Source organism: Lates calcarifer, linkage group LG24, assembly GCF_001640805.2.
Source record: "Lates calcarifer isolate ASB-BC8 linkage group LG24, TLL_Latcal_v3, whole genome shotgun sequence".
NCBI classification, from domain to species: domain Eukaryota; kingdom Metazoa; phylum Chordata; class Actinopteri; family Centropomidae; genus Lates; species Lates calcarifer.
The window spans coordinates 14,611,466-14,632,959 of record NC_066856.1 but is presented as its reverse complement, the minus strand read 5'-3'; the positions used below and the strand labels follow the sequence as shown (position 1 = coordinate 14,632,959).

The 21,494-nt window shown below is 41.8% G+C and overlaps 1 protein-coding gene across 1 annotated transcript in view; it reads right to left on the bottom strand.

Annotated features, from left to right (window-relative positions):
• pou6f2 (POU class 6 homeobox 2) overlaps positions 1-21,494 on the bottom strand; it is a 65,298-nt gene that overhangs the window by 28,207 nt on the left and 15,597 nt on the right. The window contains exons 3-4 of the mRNA XM_018693700.2: positions 17,371-17,590; positions 2,765-3,081 (exon numbers count right to left, since the gene is read on the bottom strand). Of these exons, the coding sequence (XP_018549216.1) occupies positions 2,765-3,081; positions 17,371-17,590 (537 nt within the window). The remainder of the gene's footprint in view (positions 1-2,764; positions 3,082-17,370; positions 17,591-21,494) is intronic.

Genomic DNA, 21,494 nt, shown 5'->3' with positions numbered 1-21,494 from the left:
ATTAATTTGATCAGTAATTTCTCCTGTTTTTCATTTTAATCGCCGCGACCATTCTGCTGTGGCAGGTCTTTCAGATCTAATTAAGATCAATTCCGGTGTAACAGACTTGGCGAGCGCCTTTACCCCGTCAAATCCCTGAGCTCTCAGGGCGTGGAGAAAACCCGCAGCTCTAATCAATCAACTTCCAGCAAAATCCAGCGGGCTCCCGCAATCAGCCCATTAACACACTTAAGCAAATTTCATAATCTCCCCCCGTCTATTTGTCATCGCTGTGGTGGCTATTTCAGGCAGCTACAGGCTGCATCACACTGTACTCTGCATATTGGGGAGCAGAGCGGGTATGGGCGGGGTAGAAAGGTAAATTCTTACTCCATTTAACCAAATTAGCTGCACTAATCTGAGTTTAGTCCATTGACTCAAGGGGACACAGTCTGTTGTGGTGTGATTTGTATTCTAATAGGGATATTAATGAGCCAATTAATGAATTTTGTCTCACAAATTAAAAACACCAAAACACTAAAAACACTAGGGATGTAATGAATGCTCAGGATTTCCTCACTATGAGTTTGTAAAGAATATCACACACCTCCCATGAGAAGAGAATTACAATGGGACATTAATTGGAACATAATGAGTGTTTGTCTCTCTGCAGCTCTGCACTGTATTTTCGGAAAATAGTTGAATGGCTGGGTGATTCTGCGTGTCTGAATAATGACAGTAGGAAATAGGGGAGCTATCTGTGTAATGCTGATTGTATTATGGTAATTATGACTCGACTTTACTGCACAGACCAGTTCCTCTGGGTAAAGCATGGAAACACCAGAAATGCCCTTCAATTAAAACATACAAAAGGCAGATAACAGCAGTGACAATTCACATGTGTTTGTGACAAACTCTTTGCCTCCTGTATTAAAAAACTTCTGTGAATTAACCAATGAGGTGCTCAGTGATTCTGAGACTGAAAATCCAATCACTGACCCAGGCGGTGGAGGGAGGTGGAGCTGTGGTTTAAATCCTATTGCAGCCTTGAGTGGGTGCTGAGGCCGCGGCCTGTCCTTGGGCAAGCCTCTCGCTGGGTGAGACACTCTTTGACAACCCCAGCACTGACCCAGAGAAACTAAACCTTTTATGGCCATTCTGATTCTCCCACACACACACACACACACACACACACACACACTCCATAATCCTATTTGATGAGGCAATATCTTAATGATACCTGATGTGGCCCTTTCGGCCCCCCTCAAGGGAGGTCTGTCCTCAGTCATCATAATCAGCTGCGCTGCTTCTCTTAGAGGAAGACAATCTATATAAAGCTAAGGGTCTCAGTCTTAAAATGACCCTGCCTCTGCTGTCTTTGTGTGTCAGAGAAAGATATTCACAGATTCTTGGAAATTCAACTTAAGTTGTGCTTTCCTGGCAAATCAAAGACTTATAAGTCTGATGGTAGTGTAGCTGTTACCTTGGGTCTTTCATAGCAGGCTAATGAAAGCATAATGTGCGAATCTGTATGTTGGTCAGTAGCCGTTATCAGGGTGGACAGTGTGTTTGGTGCGATGTAGCGGCTAGCCTTTGGAGCCCATTAAATCCAGAGGCTGTTTTTCCTGCTGAGTCTCACTAGGCCGTGACAGGGCCGGAGAGGGCTGCAAGGGGGGAAACAAATAGCCCAACTCATCCTGGCCATAAAGAAGGTTGCACCACAACCCAATAAGGGTCTGACGCTGATGAATGTGACCAGGGACAGAAAGGCGACCCTGGCCAGTCTCCACCAGAAATGAAACCACAGGGATATAAAATAGGTTATTATCGTCACACAGTGACAGCCAGACGGACAGAAGGGCAGAGATGGATGGACAGACAAAGTGACTAAAAAGGAGGTTGAGTAGGAAGAGCAGCAAAGATTAAGGGACTGATTACAGCTGGAAAGCCCAAGGATAGATAACCTCAGAGTCCCTAGCGAATCTGCAGGAGGAGGATGTGAATCAGGCTTCTTGCCTTTTTGTGAGGTTTGATGTGCTCAAGTGCATCAAGGCTTCAGCAACAAGATGCATATTCTAGTAGCTCCACATAGACAGAAGAGCTGCCAGCCTCCATTCAAATACGGCCACTTGATAAAGATCAAGTGCTGACAGAAAATCAAGCGCTGTGTGTGTATACTGCTTAAGCACAACATGTTCTCAAGGTTGACCTGCCCAAAATCACACCATCATCAATGAGACCATTCAGATACACACTTGAATTTTTTAAGTGCGTCATCATATTTTTAAATGGGAAACACACATCTAATTTGTGCTTTTTAATTTTGGGTATTGTTAGTGTAACTTCAAGTAATACTGTGGCTTTCCTGTGCTCTTCCTAATGTAGTTCATTCAGTGTCCATGAAAAATTACATGAATAGGCTACAAGTGGAGGACACTGAGAGCATTAACAAGTGAATATGTGCTAAATCATTAGTGCTGTAAATGCTGGTGGACAAGTTGGATTAAATCAGTGGAAGATTTTATCATGTTTCTTTGTATCGTGTTGTTATAAAATTGTCAAAACAGAACTTAATCAATGTGTAAAAAAAGAAAGAAAAGTAAGATTTGTACAATCCTGAAAATAAAGTATGAACATCTTAAATTATAGCAAGAGCAAGAGGTAATATGTAGTTTAAGTTGCTTTAAACAATATGCAAAAAAACAAACAAAACAAAACCAAAGAGAATTGGTAACAGGTTGAATCTGTATTATAAAGAGAAATATATCTTAGTTTGTTGACTTACTGGCAAAGGCATGGGCGGGGTGACGGGAGAAGGGAGGCTGCGGACCGGCGACTGGTTGGGTCGGTGCGGCGGAGACTGCTGCGGCTGTCCAGAGGTGGAGGAGCAGGCCGAGCCCGGAGACGGGACGGAGGTCTGCTGCTGGTTGGGTGGGGTCATGTGATGCTGGGATGACAGCTGGTTCTGGGCGTGGGAGTGGGTCTGTTGATGATGGTGTTGCTGCTGCTGTTGCTGCTGATGTTGCTGTTGCTGCTGGTGGTGCTGCTGCATCTGTTGGAGCTGCTGCAGGTGCTGGAGCTGGGAGTTGAGTGATGAGGTAGCTGTTGATGAGAGGACAGCGAGTTGTTTGAGTCTTCTTGGAGCCAACACAAATGAGTTTGGACTGACAACATGACAACATGGCACTTAAAAAGGAAGCTCTCATTATTTGAGGAATATGTTCACACCTCAGATAGAAACACAGGTACACATGGAGGTGTGGGATGCATAGGGTGAATAGTGAGAGACAGATGTAAATTGCATGGAGCCACAACAAGGTCCTCCAGGGTTTATACCCTGCATGATAGAGTCAGTGAATTTAATTTTGCTAGTTGGAGGACAAAGCTATCAAGCCTGACTGATATAATTGCTCTCTCTGGAGCCAAAAGTCTTCATTGTCACTTCGAGAATGTCAGAATCTTTGGTTTAATGGCTTAAAATCTCATAGGAAAGAGACATCCATCTTCACTGCAAGAGTTCAGAAATAAACCCATTAACTAATTGGATCCAATAATGACACACCATTAGAACCTCATTTCTACATTTAAATGCTTATAAATTTTTATGCAGTTAATACTCAGGCTGAGAGAGAACAGTCTGCAGCCACACCAGCATGCAAATACTCCCATGGACCCACTACGTCCATCTGAAATATGATATAAAATGAACATAAAAATATTGTTCTGGGAACACTGTGAAGGTGCACCTCAGCTTCATGGTAATTCCCTTTGGCAGTTCTTACAAAAACATCCGAAAAAATACATAACACAACATAGGCGACAAATAATGTCTACAAAAACCGACTATACGTGGAGAATTGGACTAAAAAACACCATCTAAGCTGACCTTCACAGCTTAAACAGAAGAAAGGACAAACTGAGTTTCCATACAGATATAACGGATAGAAAAGTTTTTTTTAACCTGTGCACACATTCAGAAATCTCTTGTCAGCCTTGTCAGTCAATAACTCTAGAAAATCATTAAAATAAACTATATTCTACATGGCAAAATAAAGTCCTGTGCATTAAGTTATTCCCGAGTAAAGGTAAATGCAAAAAATGTGGTAAAAACATGAACAACAGCTTCATAGATGCAGATAGTTAATAGCTGTGTTTGTACAATTTCCTTTGACTCTGTGATGATACATCTTTATAGAAAACAAAAGTACAACAGATGACCATGACAGGATCCACCATGATTTTCTGTGGATTAAAATATAAAACAAAAAAAGGGAAATGTCTCTTTCTGCACCTAAAATCCATTTTAACAGATTTAGACAGTTGTTCATTTAAATGTAGAAACTACACTACAGTGAAATATGACAATAAAAACCTTGAATTTTTAAATGAACTCTTGTAGCTCTGCTTAAAAGTGTGAGTCACATACACAGTTTAGTATCAACATGACTTAAAACACAAAGGACTGAATAACAAACACGGGTTCAGAGGAGTGTCTGTGAACATCCATTGATAATACAGCCGAGCAATTGTGAACACAGGCGTAGACAAGCTTGTATATATACAGAATCAATGCACTTAAATAATTTAAGCATAGTTGTCTCATAAAAGATGAATAAAACATCGGGGCAGACAAGTCTTTGATTAGTATGGTCACTATGACTGCAGGACAGGCACAGATGAACATTTGATGAAGATCAGATCATCGCCCTCTTTCCTCACTCTGCAGAAGCTCAGCAAAAGAAAAGCTGGCGTCTCTTGGCCAGTAAACAGTACACTTTTACATTTCTTCTACCTCCTGACACATTGACACCTCTCTCACACCCCCACCATGAATTATATATCATCTGTGCAAACGGCGAGAGTCCAATTCTCCCTTGAAATGTTGGGGCAAGTTGTCTGGCAAGCGCCTGAGCCCGCTGACAGGACCGGCTCTTTTCCTTTGCAACTTCACAACGACAAAAATGTTGAGCCCTATTTAAAGATGGAACAAAAGGGAACAAAGACAGAGAAAACAAAAGGGGGGTAAAATGAGATTTCTGTCAAAAAATTATCGAAACCAGGCAAAGATCAAAGACGATTGGAGAATTTCCTCCAGCGCCAACCATTACGCCGAGGAACAAGAGGCACAACAAAAGAATATGAGGCAAAAGAAAACAAATACAGAGGGAATATGGAAGAAGCCCCATGTGGCCTTATTATAAGGGCTACACCGCAGGTAACTATATTCTTTAACAGCAGTGCTTTATAAATTCTGTCATCTTGTTAAGACTGTCAGGACCACTGACCCTCCCTTCCCCTCTAACTGGGCAACTGGCATTTTGAAGCTCATTCTTTTAACCACAGCTGTCTGATTGCTTTGGTTGAGCACATAATCCAAACGGCTTGTCTCAGCTAATTGTTTGTGCTCCTTCCTCCAGCAGACACAGGGCCGAGGATGAGAGCGGGAGCTTCACTTATGATGGAGAGAGGGCAAAAGGGTGCCGGGATCCTATAGCGCTCATTATATCTCCCACTGTCTCTTTGTTGTGTTTCATATTCACCAGTCCTCAGACTGCGATGCAAACAGCGCTCCCACTTAGTCATCACGCCCGAGGGATGTTAAGAGCAAGGGTCCCACTTTCGCTGTTGTCACAACTCGCCTATGTTAATGTTTATAATGAGGAATGAGCCAGATCATAGCGAAAAGTCGTGAAGCTAAATGATCAGATACAAGCTGAACTGTGACATTTTGTGCTCCATTTAAACATTTAACAACAATCATTTGGGAGTATGAAACACCAGCGCTGAGTCTGAGGCCTCCAACCTCAACGCTTTGAGAAACTGTCTGCAATCTCTCTTTCAGAGAATGTCCTCTCTTTTTTTGTGCTTTAGTGCCACAGTAGAAATCAACTGTTATCTTTGACTGTCCCGGCCCCGGCTTCTGAAGTACTGGAGGACGAAGCGAGACTGATTGTCAGAGGTCGAAAGGCTAGGTCAAAGCTAGCACATTCGTCAGACAAAATGCTATTTTTGTTTCCTGTGCGGTTGAGGAGCAAGAGGGGTGGGGTGGGGTGGAGGAGGGGGGGTGCAGCCTGCTCTCTCATTACCAGCGCTATCTCAGTAGTCCCTGCCAACCCCCCTATTACAGCACTTTTCTCTCCGGGGCTGATTCAAGCTTGGCTCCCTGTTTTCCTCTCAATGCACAACACCTACGTTTACAACTATTCCCTATGAGTTATCTTATACATCGTTTATGTGTGTGTGCATGGTGTTTGTGTACAGGTGTAGTCAGGGCTGATGTCCAACACTGATACTCAACCTAAAGACTGTTAACTGCCACAGTTGCCCGGTGTGAGAAATGTACATGCATCAATGCGAGTGCTTTGGCCATATTTCTGCATAAGTTGCAGATACACACCGCATAACACGCCTGCTTCGTGTCATACTAACTGGAGTTCAAAGAAAAACAAAATTATCTATTGATGCTTTTAGGTTATCTAGAAAGCGAATTGGTGCTCATCATTTTATAACCCTTAGAAAAAGTTGAGCCAAGGCCATCGTTAAGAGGGGCTTCACCGTCACAGTAATCACATCTGCACAAAAGGACTTTGACTATCTTTAACTCTAACAAACTGTGCGCTCCCCACTGTGTAAAGTATGGACAGTGGAAGACAGGGACAGTCATCTAATGCTGAAGGGACGTCAAAAAGGAGTTCACAGCAATGAATAAAATCTACAGCACCTTTTGTATCACTTCAGTAAATTATGTGTATTGGTGTGCTGTTTGCGTCTATTCACCTCAGATACATAATTCAACTGAGAGCAGAAAAATGTCTTCAGCTAAAATCATCCCTAACTGCGTTGAAAGTCTTTGCCATAATTTAGAAGTGCTGTGAATAAAGAGGTCAGAAACTGCTACAGGAGTCTGTCAGGAGTTAATGAAATCGTCTGATGTGACCCACCCTGTATTTTTAGGAACTGCTCTAGTCTAAACGCAGCTGTCATTCTTTAACAAGAGAGGTGAGAGGGGACAAACAAGCTCCCCTATTACTGCTCTGCCGCACGTTCCACTATGGGAGTCCATAAACCACTGTCTCAATTGCCTTTTCAGTGAGTCACACTGATAATTACTCCACTGGAGGTAGGGAGATTTAGACTCTATGAGATCTGGTAATTATGAAGGTGGTCAAAGGAAGGTCATTTTTACTCTACGGATTAGATCGGAGCACGCGCACACTGATGAAGTGGATAACATCACTGTTTCTGCACTCATTTCTTTAGCTCGCTGTTAACTCTCATCACCACTGGTCACTCCCTATCACATATGATCAATCTGTTAATAATGTTTTGTGATTAATTCTTTAGTCTGGAAACTGTGACAAAGTTACCAGACTCAAAACTGATTTCTTCATCCATTTATTATAATAGTCCTGCATTGAAAATGTCCCCTGTAAGAACTATAATGTTTCTATATATATTACAGTACATTCTTGGATCATAATTGCTGATACATTTATGGATAAGTAGTATTTTACTGTAGTATTGGTCAAGGTGGACCTATTTTTTACTCTACAGCAGTTGGGTAGTTTAATCTATAGATAAATGCAGTGGATTAAAAACCAGAATATTTATCACTGAAATGTGGTGAAAAAGAAGTACAAAGTTAACATGAGCTGGACATACTCTACGAATATTTGGATTTGCATGAATTTGATTAAATGTACTTTGTTTCTTTCCACCTATGCTCGTCACTTAAAAAATAATTATTTGATCTACTCTGTGTCTTGTTTCACACACCTTAAGTAAAGTTGGAATTTCATCAGCTACAGATAAAACAGAAAATCAAACAACCTTGGACACATAATTGTGTCACTTTCTTTTTACCAACAAGGAATGCAGAATAGATTCCTACCTTGGCTGTGGCTGGAATAAACATTTGGAAAATGAAACCTTCAAGAATTAAGAACTACTGAATAAAAACATTAGTCAGGGCCACAACAGGCAATTTCAGTATTTCAGTCCTGCTGCAGGAGGAGCTCAGAGACTATAGACAAAAAATATATATATCCATACACACGCACACATATACACATATATAGGCAGTTAAGATTTGAGAGGAGTCGTGGAGCCACAGGATTTTAGAGACTAAACCACATCACTTGCAGGGATCCACAGATAATGCTTTCACTTTGTGATGCAAGGCAATATCAAGCTGTGTTGTAGAATTCTCACTCTGAGGGAAGCATTTCAAAGAATCAAATCCTCTCCATGGAGATGTTACACATACAAGAAAATCCCTGTGCACTCGATAATGTTGCCCTTTTGGTGTTGCTTACGCTAGGTTATTGATTTCCAAAGTGTGGTCCAGGGGCCTCAAAGGGCCCCTGAGAGAGTTCCAGGGGGTCCCAAGCAAAGTGAGCTCTAGATTACTTTCACTACATTTCATTCCTTTGAGAGACTGTGTAACAATCATTGTTTTGATTGTTCCTTTTTCTCCCTTTAATACTGACCTGAGGTGCCAAATCATGTGCTGGGAGCAGGTTTCCTTTCAACTAAAGACTGCACACATTTATTTTATTACTTAGTTTTCAATATCTAAATATTCCTATAATCTATATTGTTTCATAAAAACACTTTTTAAAAATCATATTAACAACTAAAACCAGCTACATCTCTTGTATATATATTGAGAAATTTTCCCCTGCTTTTGGACACTGAGGAGTTTCACTGCTATTTCAAATGCCACACAATGTGTAATACTGCAGTGCCCAGTAAGGGGTCCCTCGCTTTTGTCCTTCAGAGTCCAGAAGGTGTTGGATCCCCCCCAGACCCCCACTGCCTTCTCTCTCTTCTTAAAAAAAGCGTCTGTCTGCTTGGCAGGACAGACTGGGTTATTACAGCGTGTTCATGGTCCCATCATGTGTCGTCAGACCAAAGCGGAGGCCGCGAGTAAAAGCCTCATGCAAAATTTATGTTCATGCGGCTGTTTCAGTGGGTGGAAAAATCAATATTGCGGGCCTGATGCACGGAGATGACTGAGTGCTCTCTGACTGACAGTAAAAGCTGAGAGAGATTGAGGGGCTACATTTACTGCTCTAGAAATGGAGTGGAGTGGAGTTACCCTAATAGTCTAGTTCACCTTAAATTTGAATTTCATTGTGGATTATTTTGGTGATAACTTGGATATTGAGGGCTTGAAGAAATTATGCCATTAGAGAAAACGAGAACGAACGAAGAATAAGCAAAGCTTGTTTTCAAACCATATAAAACACATCTTGCATTGTGGTTTCTGAACAGCTACAGCATTGTATATTATGAGGTTATTAAGCCTTCCCTTCCTCTCCAACTTACACAGATATAAAATGATTGTAGAATAATCAAAAGACAATGTGGGTATGAGGAGGACATCATAGGGCTTTTGTTCTATGCTGCTTCGCTTACATATGCTTTTGATAGCGTGCCACATACCCACAGTGCATTTGGGGAGGAATGTGAGAAGAGAGCGAAAGAAAGTGAGAAAAAGAAATTCAGTGGGATGAAATAACCCCAAACAATGGGATTTGCTTTCCATTCTTCTGCCTCCATCTTCTGTCTTTAATTATTCCCTTTGGTTGTCTGAGGGAGCGTGTAAGCACTTTCACACAGCACAACATGCCCAGCAGCACAACACTGTCTGCCTTAGTGATGTGGAGACTTCTGAGTGACACTGAGCCTCTTGTGATTATTAATGCTGTTTAATACAACACAGAGCAGCCACTATGATTGAGGGAAAAAACAGATTTCAAAATGCATGCATTCAAAATGCAATGTGAATGGAATTATGTACTACATGAGCACTGCACTTGAGATATACCCCCCACTCCCACTACATAAACAATGTGTACACCATGAAATGAAGGCTAATGTTTTGTAGATGCAACATAGAAAATGTGTATTTGATAACAAGTACCAAGTGCACTCTATTTTGTACACAGCGTTTAATGGAACCTCAGCTGATCCTGGTGGGATCCTTTGTGCCGGTTTAGTAGTTTCTTCCTGAATCGCATATGAGATATTTGAGAGCCCAGAACGATGTATGATGAATGAAGTAGCATGCTACTTATACGCTTATCGTGCTCACTGACTAGCAACAGGTTCAGCAAAGGGCAGCGGCAGTAAATGAAATTCCACACCGGGACAATATATCATCAAAAGAAATGTATGCACCCGAAACTTACAAGCCTTCTTCAGATGCGGACAAGGTGCCTGACGGGGCTGGGGGAGGGGGTGAGGATGGGATAGCGGAGGGGGGAGAAAAAAAAGGCTGGGGAAGTGAGAGAATAGTGGGGGAGGGTTTTTTTTGCTGGATGGGTGAGGAGCAAGCAAGGGGAAGCAGCAGATTTTGTTGAATCAGTTCTATTTTCATACTGGCTGATCTGTGTCTTTTAACCATTTCACTGCAGCTGGAAAATGAAAGTACCAGGGCTAATTTCACAGTGAGAGCTCACTGAACAAAACCCCCCACGGTCTGTGGAAAAAGGTGCTAAGTCTACTTTGTCATTGTGAATTACGGCGGTGTAATTCAGGAAACAGGCTGGTGTGTATGAGAGAGAAAAGCAGAAAATATGTGCAAAAAGAAAAGCCCCCTTTTTCCCTCTTTTCTTATGATCTCTAAGTAACAGATATCTCTCTCCAAACATGCCGTCCTGTACTGATACCACAGGATCCATCTGTGATGTGTCTGCAGTTAGTCCAGAAATAGCACCCACGGGACCTACACACTCCTCAGGCCTCCTGCGGGACCTTTTAAGCTGCACTGATACTGATAAAAGCCCCCACAAATCTGGCCCCCAGATACCTCGGCCATTAATTAAGGTAATTAGGCCCTGGTCAGCAATTAGTAACCACAGATAGCTTTTAGCAGCGGCTAAGACGTCCCCGCTGGTGAGGGGTTTGGTTCCATACCATCTGCTGACAAATGTCACCACGGACTCTTTGGTTTCACACACAGGGAACTGGAGAGCTGTGTTTAAAAATGACCTCTGTGTGATCCAGGCTGGCTCCCAGACTCCCACAGCTTCTCTGCTGCTGCTGCTGCTGCAGGATCACTTTGTTTGTTCTTCTCACTTCTTTGGTTCTTTTCTCTTTCAAACATGGAAGAGCAAGCTCTATGAAAATCCATACACGTTGTACACGGCCAGAGTGGGAATAGGAAACGTTCACTGCACAAGGTATTGATCATAATTAGAACATCTGGGCTGAGTGTAAGTAGTATGGATTAGAGTGTAATGCTACATTGATTTGCTTGTATTATTCAGTCCACGATAGATCCATATTGATGATGTGTTATTTTACATTATGATCTTATTTAAAGTTGGATTGAAATTGAGGATAAATTTAAATAATGCTGCAAGTTTTCACTGATTCAATATGTGTCCTATACTCTAGGTTGATTATCTACATTTTTTTCATTAACATCAATTTAAAGTCAATGTGATATGTGAATTTGCAGGAAATCATGAACAAAAACAAATACCTACCTGAGACACATCCACAGATGTCGCATTTTGTATTAATATCAAAATACAACCATGTGTGTATTTCATTCTGTGCTAAAGGTATGTGATATACTACAGTGCTCTGACGAGAACACACAGATAAAAACAGACTGAATACACACATTCAACCTCGGAGGACAGATCATGCAATAACTCACATTACCGGGGAACAGGAAATAAAGGATGCAGCTGTGCTACTTTACACAATTCCACATTTGAAGCAATTGGTGATAACACCATTTTCATTCCAGTTCAGTCCCATAAAATTACCATTAACATTACAACTCATGCAGAACACAGATAAATGTAAAATGTCACCCAGTTCTGCCAGGCGGGAATTCCAGTTCCACAAGATTACCATCTCTGTCTGCTCTCTCCCACTGCACCTTGTCTAATATTTCATTTACAACATTTCATAAGTTCATTTTCCCCTCACTGACCATGTAAATCACAAATCAATTTTCATTTAAAATGCTTGACTACAGATTGTTGCTGAAAGCTTCTGAATTGCACCTCAGCAATATGGCAGACCTTTAGCAAATCTTTCGGAAACAGTCTGGCCGGAAAAAGGGAGGGGAAAAAAGTGAGATGTAATTTCTACAAAACAACTCCGGGGCCAAGTGGTCAAGGCATTTACTGGAAGCATTTTACAAGTGTTGAAATATCATGAAAACAATACACTATTATGTATTGTAATTTATATCACACTCAATACCCCTGATTTATTGAAACCTCAGACTTGTGGTCGACTGGTCAATTCATTCGGAAGAATAAGTTGATTATGTGGTGATGAAAAGATGAATTCTATTGATTGTGCATAATTTATGGGGACACTTAATCAATGTGTGTGTCAATCTTAAATTCTTAATATTCATTCAGGATATCAGGGTACAGTGTATTTTAGAAAAGGTTCAGATATTTGAGGTTTAATTACAAAAACACCCACATAATTTGTAATATTTTGAAATGATAAACTGTTAATTTGGTTGAATGGACACAATAATATGCATGTCTTACATTTAAAAACTTAATTACACCAGGCAGAGGGCAATCTGTTGTAGCTCAGGAGCTGAGGGAATCGAAAACAGCTGGATTAAAATGGAATAATTTAGGCATGTTTCTAATTATTCATGAAGCTAATTCTAAAAACTGTCATACTGGAATTCAAACTGCTAATTCAGAAAACTATGCTCCGCTAATACATTTCTACTACAAAAACCCATTTGAATAAATGCATTACACTCTGTGCATACACAGTGCAGACAGACACAGTGTGTAATGTGGATAGACTGTCTTGTTGGCTGTGTGTTTATGGCAGGAGGTTTGCAAAAAGCCTCCCTCAGTGTTTACCAGTGAGGGCAGATGTCAGGGTTTGCTGTGGAGGAGCAGACACAGCCACATCTGATTAACAATATTATTGTCCTCCTCCATACCGCCATAAAGACTCATCCTCTTCTCCCTCCCCACCTCTTTTTCTTTTCTTTTCTTTCTATTTCAGGCTCTGGCAGCGTGCTGTCCTGTGGCATGGCTGAGCCAGAGTGACACTGCCACCATCCACAGAAACAAAACATGAGTCAAGAGCCAGCAGGTTAAGACAAACAGCACCACGGTTTCTTACCAGTCACAAAACGTAAGAATATCTCAGGTTACATATATTAAAAAAATCCATACTTTACATTCAGATACACTGTGAATCATTTGTACTGTTATTTTTGTGCAATTATGAAATATGTGTAACTTGAATTCAGAACAAATCATTAGCATGTCTGCAACAAGTGAAACACCAGGGGGTAAAATTTACTCACATCTCAGCTTCAAAAAAAGATATCAGAGTATAAATCATAAGTCTCGTGGGAGTGTGTCTGTTCGTCTTCATATGTGCATGTACAGTAAACCTGCGCATCAGCCTGACTGTAAATTTGCGTGTTTGATTCTAACCCTCCCGTCGCTCCTCTGTACATTTTGATTGGTGATTTTTTTTATCTCATCTCTCCCATCGCCAAACTGTCACAAAGGCAGTAACCCCACACGTTTCCAAGCTGCTTATTGAAGACAAACAATAAACCGCTGGCAGATATCAATGGCAGAGAGGAGAATCCTGGTGCCATATCTGCTGGGACTGCCTAGCGAACCTGCCTCTGCCTGCGCTTCATCTCCAGCAGCACCTCTCACTCTCAATTATTTGGCTGCTGTCACAACAAATCAATCAAATTACCGCTCCAGGACTGTGTGCAGCTGCTCCTATTGCACCGCTAGTTGCATTAGCTTTGAAATGTATGAGGTCTACATTTTATCACTGTTATTTATTTAATGCAGCTCTCTCCCCTGCGAGTCATCTTACAACCACAGCAAAGTTAAATCATTAAAGGACGACGTGGAATACATACTGCTTGAGAACACTTCAAATTAAACAGCGATAAGGGAGAAGGGATGGGTTTGGCCTCTATTGTGTTAAGATGGCAGATGTTGATGTGAGGAAATATGGACTTCTTGCACTGGGTCCTCTTAATGTACTCCTCTGCTGGACTGAATGTGCACACAAACAATAGCTTATTTCTTTTCTTATCCCAAAAATCATTCAACAAATATACACACACGAGGAAAGGAATCCCACAATGAGCAACTAGTGTGGCTATAACAAGCCCGAAAAGGATGTTTGAAGTTCTCTCACTCCGATAATGTAACGGGTAAAGGGACACAGAGGCATTCCCACAGCAGACAGAGGTTAAGTCAGTGGCCCGGCCCGGTGAGCTAACCTCTTAAAGGAGCAGCAGTCAGCTGAGGCAGAAGAGATGCAGTCTGACGTGTCTAACTAGTGTGGAAACATTTGGCTCTTCCCTCAGGAGCCCACCCTTTGGTGGTGTAATGAGCAGAGTGATTTCCCTAATTTGTATCATGCCAACACCCGCAACCTTGCGAACGACACTGCTGAGCATTTTCATCAAAACAGCAGACATGCCTTTGATTGGCACTGACACTGGGTCTCATTACTGCAGGTGAGTGGGATGCCGACCTTTATCAGGAAGCCTGAGTGCTGTTTTGTGTTTCCTGCGGACGAGTACAGAGGAACAATGCTCTCACCTCACCATTAGAACTCAGCTCTCTGATGTGATGCGCTGCCTGGCTTTCTGCTGAGAGCAAATAAGATGGGATATGCTTATTAATATGAAAGAGCTCCAGTAAACTAGCTTCTTGCATTACCTTTGAGTGAGTCACAGAGAAGAGGAGTAGACAGATGAGACTTTGTTCTGCTTCCTCCCATTGAGCATTACATGTACAGTGCTTTGATACAACTACTTTTACAAGTATGGTAATCATGCTTTGCTTGTTATAAAATCATGTGAAATGAAAACCTATTAAAAATGCAGCCGCAAGTTAGCACCACATCTACAAACAAAAATCTGTAGATGTTTTGTCTGCATCAGTCATACATACTTGTGTTAAAATTGTGAAAATCATGTATGATTTTTTTATCCATATGAGCTGTCATATTTACAGACCTCTAGCATGACCCAACCTAGTTTTTGCCTCTGTGAAGTCAGCTAGAATTGTGTGCACTCTGTCACAAAAGATAACTTTCTCCCTTGTTTAGTTTCATTGGGAATTTGTTTTTACTGCATGTTTGCAGGCATAAATCATTCTGACAAATAACCAGTTACACTGGTGCTTGTGTTTACTGAGTCTGCCACAAGATGCTGCTCAGTTTTATTTAAGCAACCGCTCCAACTTTATAGCACAACCCCATTACAGTGATAGTTATTCATCACAGTCTGAGGGAGCTGCCCTCCTAAAGCTCACAGCGGTCCAGCCGGTTCCCTTCTGTCAACATTCATTCTTACAGAGCCAGCTTTGATTAGCACCATCAAAACGTATGATCAAAGATGCTGTTGTCACTGCCTGTTCTGATTTTGTCTTTTCATTTAAGGCTCATTAAGGCTGAATAAAAAATGGAGCTAATATGCAAAAACGATTTGGTCTGAAATAACTAAATCTGACCTAATATCACTACTAAACACTGTATTTTAATAAAGGGTAAAAAGTCTGAAGACTACAAGGCTACCAGCACGCTGACTCTCATTTTAAGTACACAATTCCTCCATCCTCAACCACCCACTCCCCAAGACAAACAGCCTTATTAGTTGGTCATTAGCCGCCTCATTACATTTAAATACAGCCATTGGCTGGGCTCCTCCTGGAGTCTCATTACTGTGCCTCACAGTTGTCTTGTGTCTGATCTGACGCTAATTAGCTAGCAGCGTGAGTGCTGTAAAGCACACTTGCTCCTGAGGTCGTGAAATGAGCTGACTGCTCCCCGGCGACAGTGTGACGCTGTATTATATGTGTGATTAATCAGGCCTGGAGACCCAGAGGGGCTGGGAGGGGAAGCGAGGGGGAGGCGGGGGCAGAGGCCAGAGTTGCAGTTGTCTGACAGAGGTGCTGTGCCAGCAGGCCTCATTCAGAGAAGCTGTGATCAACTCAGACAGGGGAGAGTGGAAGAGCGCCGTGTGGCCAGAGGGGCCCGGACACAGTCAAGACATTTAGCTTCACTCGTGACTTGTGTCACTTTCTCTCCATGGAGGTCCCTTCAATGCATCCCCTTCAGATAAGAGGACGTGCGAACAGGCAGTCTGTCAGTCCACACGCTTAAAAAAAGATCTGCCACAGAGGCATTTCTCCACAACAGTTTTTTTTTTTTTCACTATCTCTCATGGATGGGGAATTTTATCAGGACATTGGATTCCAGACTGTCTGTTGGTTTGTTTGGCAGTGAACAATGAGGATGACTGAGAGGTGTTTGTTTTGGCATTCTGACACCCTGACAATGTGTTTGTCGATCAGTTCATCAGATCACTGAAGCCTTTGGGTTGTCCCTCACGCACCAGGAGGAAGATCTGTTGAAGTGTGAGTCAGACGGGCCTGCTGGGCCCATTATCGTCCACTACTGACGGATACATTGAAGGGCTCGCTGGATAGATGCAGGTTTATTAAAAGCTCTGCCCACAGCGATGGCTGCTGTTATTTATGCATGTTTGTGTCCATTAGGCTTCTACCTCCACATTTCCTCACTCAGGGCATCTGTCCATCCATTTCCCCACATGAAGGGAGCCTTCCCTGCACTTTGTGCTGCACCGGCATTATTGTAATCTCCATCCTAAAAACACACTGCTTTACATGTAGCCTGGCATCTTTTTACATTAGTGCAGCTCTCTCATCCAAGATTTATGACTGACTGTTTCCCCATCCATCCCTCAATCTAATGGTATAAAAGAGACAATGTTTTAAACATTAAAATGAAAACCATTTACAACTATGATCAAAAAGAGAACACTTGGGCATTAAAGTTTAAAAGGCAAGGATAAGTACAGCCATGTGGATGGACAGATGAGGTGGAAAAGAGATAAAAAAAGTGAAGTACAGTGCACTCTTATGCACAGAAAAGAGGCATAAAGTGCTTTTGCGCTGCACTGCAAAACGTTGACCTGTAATTAATATGGTTGTTCCTCCGGGCAAGTTGAGGATAGCAGCTTTTTGGGATACAAACCCCTGAAGTATTCTTACCTGCTTGGAAGCTTTGTAAAGCATTTTTATTAAAGAGAAAACAAAAAACTGTTTCATGTCATACAGTTGAAGTAACAAACTCTTATTGGGAGCAAATTTCGTTGTATTTATTGCTAATACTTCCTGGTAAATGTGGTGTCTTGTGTTCTATGAATCATCATGTAAAATACAGAAAAATAGATTTAAAATGTTGATGTTTGTTTAGAACGTCCATCGGTTTACTAGAGTACCTGAAGTATTTTCTGTTTTCCTCCTGGAATATCAGGTTGACCTTGTTTTGTCATACAAGCCAGTCTAGTTGGCCCTTTTTTCTTACCTTGCAGGTTCTGGAGGGGGAGCGTCATGATGCCCCCCGCAGCAGCAGCAGCCACCAGGCTCTGGATGTTGGCCGTGGGCAAGGAGAGGACCAGGCCTTGCTGCCCACCCAGGTGTCCGCCTGCGTTGAAAGGAATGAGGATGGGCTGGTTCATGCCCGGTGCCGCCCCGGACATCACGCCACCTACTGCGTTGGCCAGCTGCTGCGCCACCAGGAGAGACTGCAAAACATACAGAAAACACACATGCACAGACACATCCATAGTATCACTGGAGATAAATTTTCATTTTAAATATGTTTCATATCATTAGTTGTGTTAAACAAGGCATTTAAAAAAAAGTCTTTATTAATTGCACTTAATTGTGTTCCACCTGGACATTTCTGTGACTGTATGTTCCCCTCATAATGTCAGCTAAACACTGTATGTAATCTGATTACTTACAGTTGCTTATCTTGGGGTAGAAACGTTCACCCATCACCTATTTTAAACACACACCCAAACTGTCACTTAATACTGTAAATTAAAGTCTAAAATGTGTTTACTTTAAAATTTGGTCAAACCTCTGACGTTTTGAAAGTATCTGTAATTAAAATACAATATTATTATTTTAGGTAATGAAGGATGTAAAAGTAACACTTTTTTCTCTTTGGCATACACAACACCATTAATGTTATATACCCTGTGCAACTCAAACCTACTGTATGTGTAGTATGGATCCAGGTGGATAAAACCCATTTTACAATATTTATAAGGATATATTCAAATAGTGACGTATATAATGGTGTGGAAAACAAATTGAATATCAACTAAAATAATATAACTGATGAACTGTGTTCCACTATTAAGGATTACATGACAGCAACACCTCATATGTGTTAAATAAAACCATTAATGGCTAATTGTGCTAGTTATTAATTACAGCTTGCTCAGAATCACTGGCTAAAACACCTGAATTTTGCACAACATGATTAGATTCCTCTGTCGTCCATTAATATTTAATTACTGCTCCTACTTGTTGTAGGTAAAATACAGAATTAGGACATCACATGCAACTGATGAATGCACACACACTATTTTACATCCTGTGATGTTTAATTGAGACAAGTGAAGGAGTGAAGCAGATGTCACCAACTCGACTGTATGACTAATCAGTGTGTTTTGATGAATGCAGTTGTTTTTGCAGCTGAATTCTGCGCTTTGCTGTGTCACAGACTGACAGTCAAAACACACTGCCGTTGGTACTGACACAGATCAAATCCAATCTTTGTGAAAAGAGCTGAGAACTTTTCTCTCACAGAGATGCAGAGTGTTTTATGTTTTATCTCATTGAACAAATCCCTGGTACCACAGAAATGTGCCTGAAATACACAGTACTATTCAGAAAAAAAAAGTGGCAGTACTTTACTCTTTTGATGGGGGATATAACACATCACTCTCATCTCTTCATGTATCCATTCATTCATATTAGTTAAAGAGGAATCGGGGCAGTCATACCCATAGAGGAAAAGATATGTTATCAGAAGTATCGCTCTGAGATATTTTGCACAGTAGAAGATCTCTTCAAATGCATTTTCCGAGGAAGTGGGTTTGGAAATACACCAACACATTTTTCATCGAGAGCTTTGAGCCAGAAGTGGGAAGGTTTGTACCGTGGCTGAAATCTCCATGAATACACTGGGAATGACATCTTACATTTCATTCATTCTCATAAAACCTTTTTTCAAATTATGTCAGTGCTGTAGCATGTCAAACTGAATTTGCACAGGAGGTACGAGACAGGAGATGCTGAAGATGCTGCAAAATCTGACAAAATTACTCTTTAAACGTTGAATTGAATTGTTTGGAATAAAACTGATAATAAAACTACATTGTCAGCTTGTGTTGTGTCCACAGTAAAGCAGCCTTTAGACGTTGCTAGGTAAGCCTGGCTGCACTGTGTTGACTCCTCCACTGTGACTTAAGTTCACAAGCCTTTAACTCCAATTGTCAGCTATCTGCTTCTGTTTTGCATGGTGTGTCTGCAGCTTGCACAGGATGCAGAGCGGGCTGACTGGTGCGAAGGAGCCCACCGTACTCCCGAGCCCTGGTGCTCCTAGGTGACAGGCGTGTCACTGTGATAACCCTGCATGGTTCAAGAACGCCTGCGCCCCGCTCCGACACACACATGCGATCACAGTTTAAGAGGTATGAGGTCACGTGGGTTTAACGCCACAAAGCACGGAGAGATCTCAGGGCGAAATATCTGCACTGAAAGACAAACGAATACCTGTTTGTGTTTCTAGGCTGTTAAAGGGGAAAAAAGCACTGAGAGGTGATTGTTGTTGGCAGGAGTAATCACAAACACTGTATAGGATTCCTCTTTCTCAACATTTGCTTTGATACACAACAACAGTGCATAACCAATGACAATATCTGACGCTTCTGAGAGCATTCAAAATGACATTTGCCATTAACTTTAAAAAATGAATTAATAATTCGGTAGCTCAAAGAATCCTCAAAGGACAATAACAAAGGCGATGCATTTGTTAGCTCCAAGTGACATATGTTTAATCTTGCGTTTTAAACTAAATTTAATCTTGAATCGAAGCAGTATATAATCAAAGACACTCTTTGAACATTTCATCTCTGAGCCAAACAAAATGAGATTGCCAGGCTTGACAGCAAAGACAGCCTCACATAGAAGGGAATAACATTAAAAGACAATTCTACAATTATCAGATGTAGCCCTGATTTATTTATCATTACAGGCAGCTTTGGAGAACCAGGCAGCTGTTAGACACAGAGCTGCCGAGAGAAAGCACTTTGGAGATTTTTTTTTCTTTAAAGCACGCTCTTGGTCTTTAGGCTGTTTGTTGTGCCAGTTTAAGACTGATTATAATCTCCATCTGAGGTGAGATCACTGTACATGCTCATATCAAAATCAGAGATATGAATAAATTTAGCATCAACATAATTAGCTCACCTCTACAGCCACACAACAAGCTTTTACTACAAGATTCCCCAGCATCACTCAGCTAGATTTTACAAGTACTTCGTCTTCTGGCTTTTCGCCTGATACTCTCACTCCCCCTCGCCATAGGTGCTGTTGGAAAGCTGCTGTACAGTGCTTGGCAGGCCTGACAGCTGAGTGTTGAGAAGTGGTCTCCTAGGGGCCACACAGACGCACAGAACTGGGTGTGTGTTGGGCTCTGGTTGGGGAAGCAGCCCCACTCAGGACTGGATGTGGTACCCAGCCTCTCTGCCCATCAGGGGAGAATAGGCCCTTCTGTCTGCTTGGCAGCTCTGGCACTGAGAAATTGCCCATAATCACCCAGATAGCAGACTTTTGTCATCCTAACTGCGAGTGGGAAACAGAAGGAAGGTGGATTCATGTTGGGTAAACTACCATCGGATAATGGTTGTTCGAACAATATCCGGCTCTGGAGCGAGAATCTATCAAAACATATTGATCCTGGAACAAGAGAATTGGGTATGGCATGCGGAGCGCCTTTGTTTCTGAAAAGTGTTAGCTTCACAGAGACTGTACTGACAGCATTAATATATTAGATGGTGACTGTTGAGAGCCGCCTGCTGAGGCTCAGACTCTAACTGCTGGCTGCTCGAGATGCTTCCCCTTTTGTGTTTATTTCTTATCTATTACCAAAACAGTGGCTCTGACCAGTGAGGGTACGTGTAATCAGAAAAGTGCTTTTAATTAAGCTCATTCTTTATCTCCACTCGTGGCAGATTGACTCTTTCACCAGGGATTTCTCACCCTGCAAACCTACTCAACAAAACTGAACAGCTTTCCTCCTCTCATGTTTCCTCTTTTGTTTATCTTGATGAGGATTGACTGTCATTGAGTAACACTGTGTGCAGGGAGAATGGCCTTATTAAAGAGGGTGGAGAAAACCTGACACTCTTTGTGTGTGTGTGTGTGTGTGTGTGTGTGTGTGTGTGGTGCGGTGACATTGAGCAACACTAATGAGATAGATGTTCATTAAACATCGGCGAGCCACTAGGCCAATAAATCCAATCAGATAGGACAATGCCTGATTGAGCTATTAACAGGGCTGCAGGCTCAGGCTCTTTGCTCCCCTGCTTGTTTTGACAAGGCCTGTATTGTCAGCTCATTAGTGCCGCA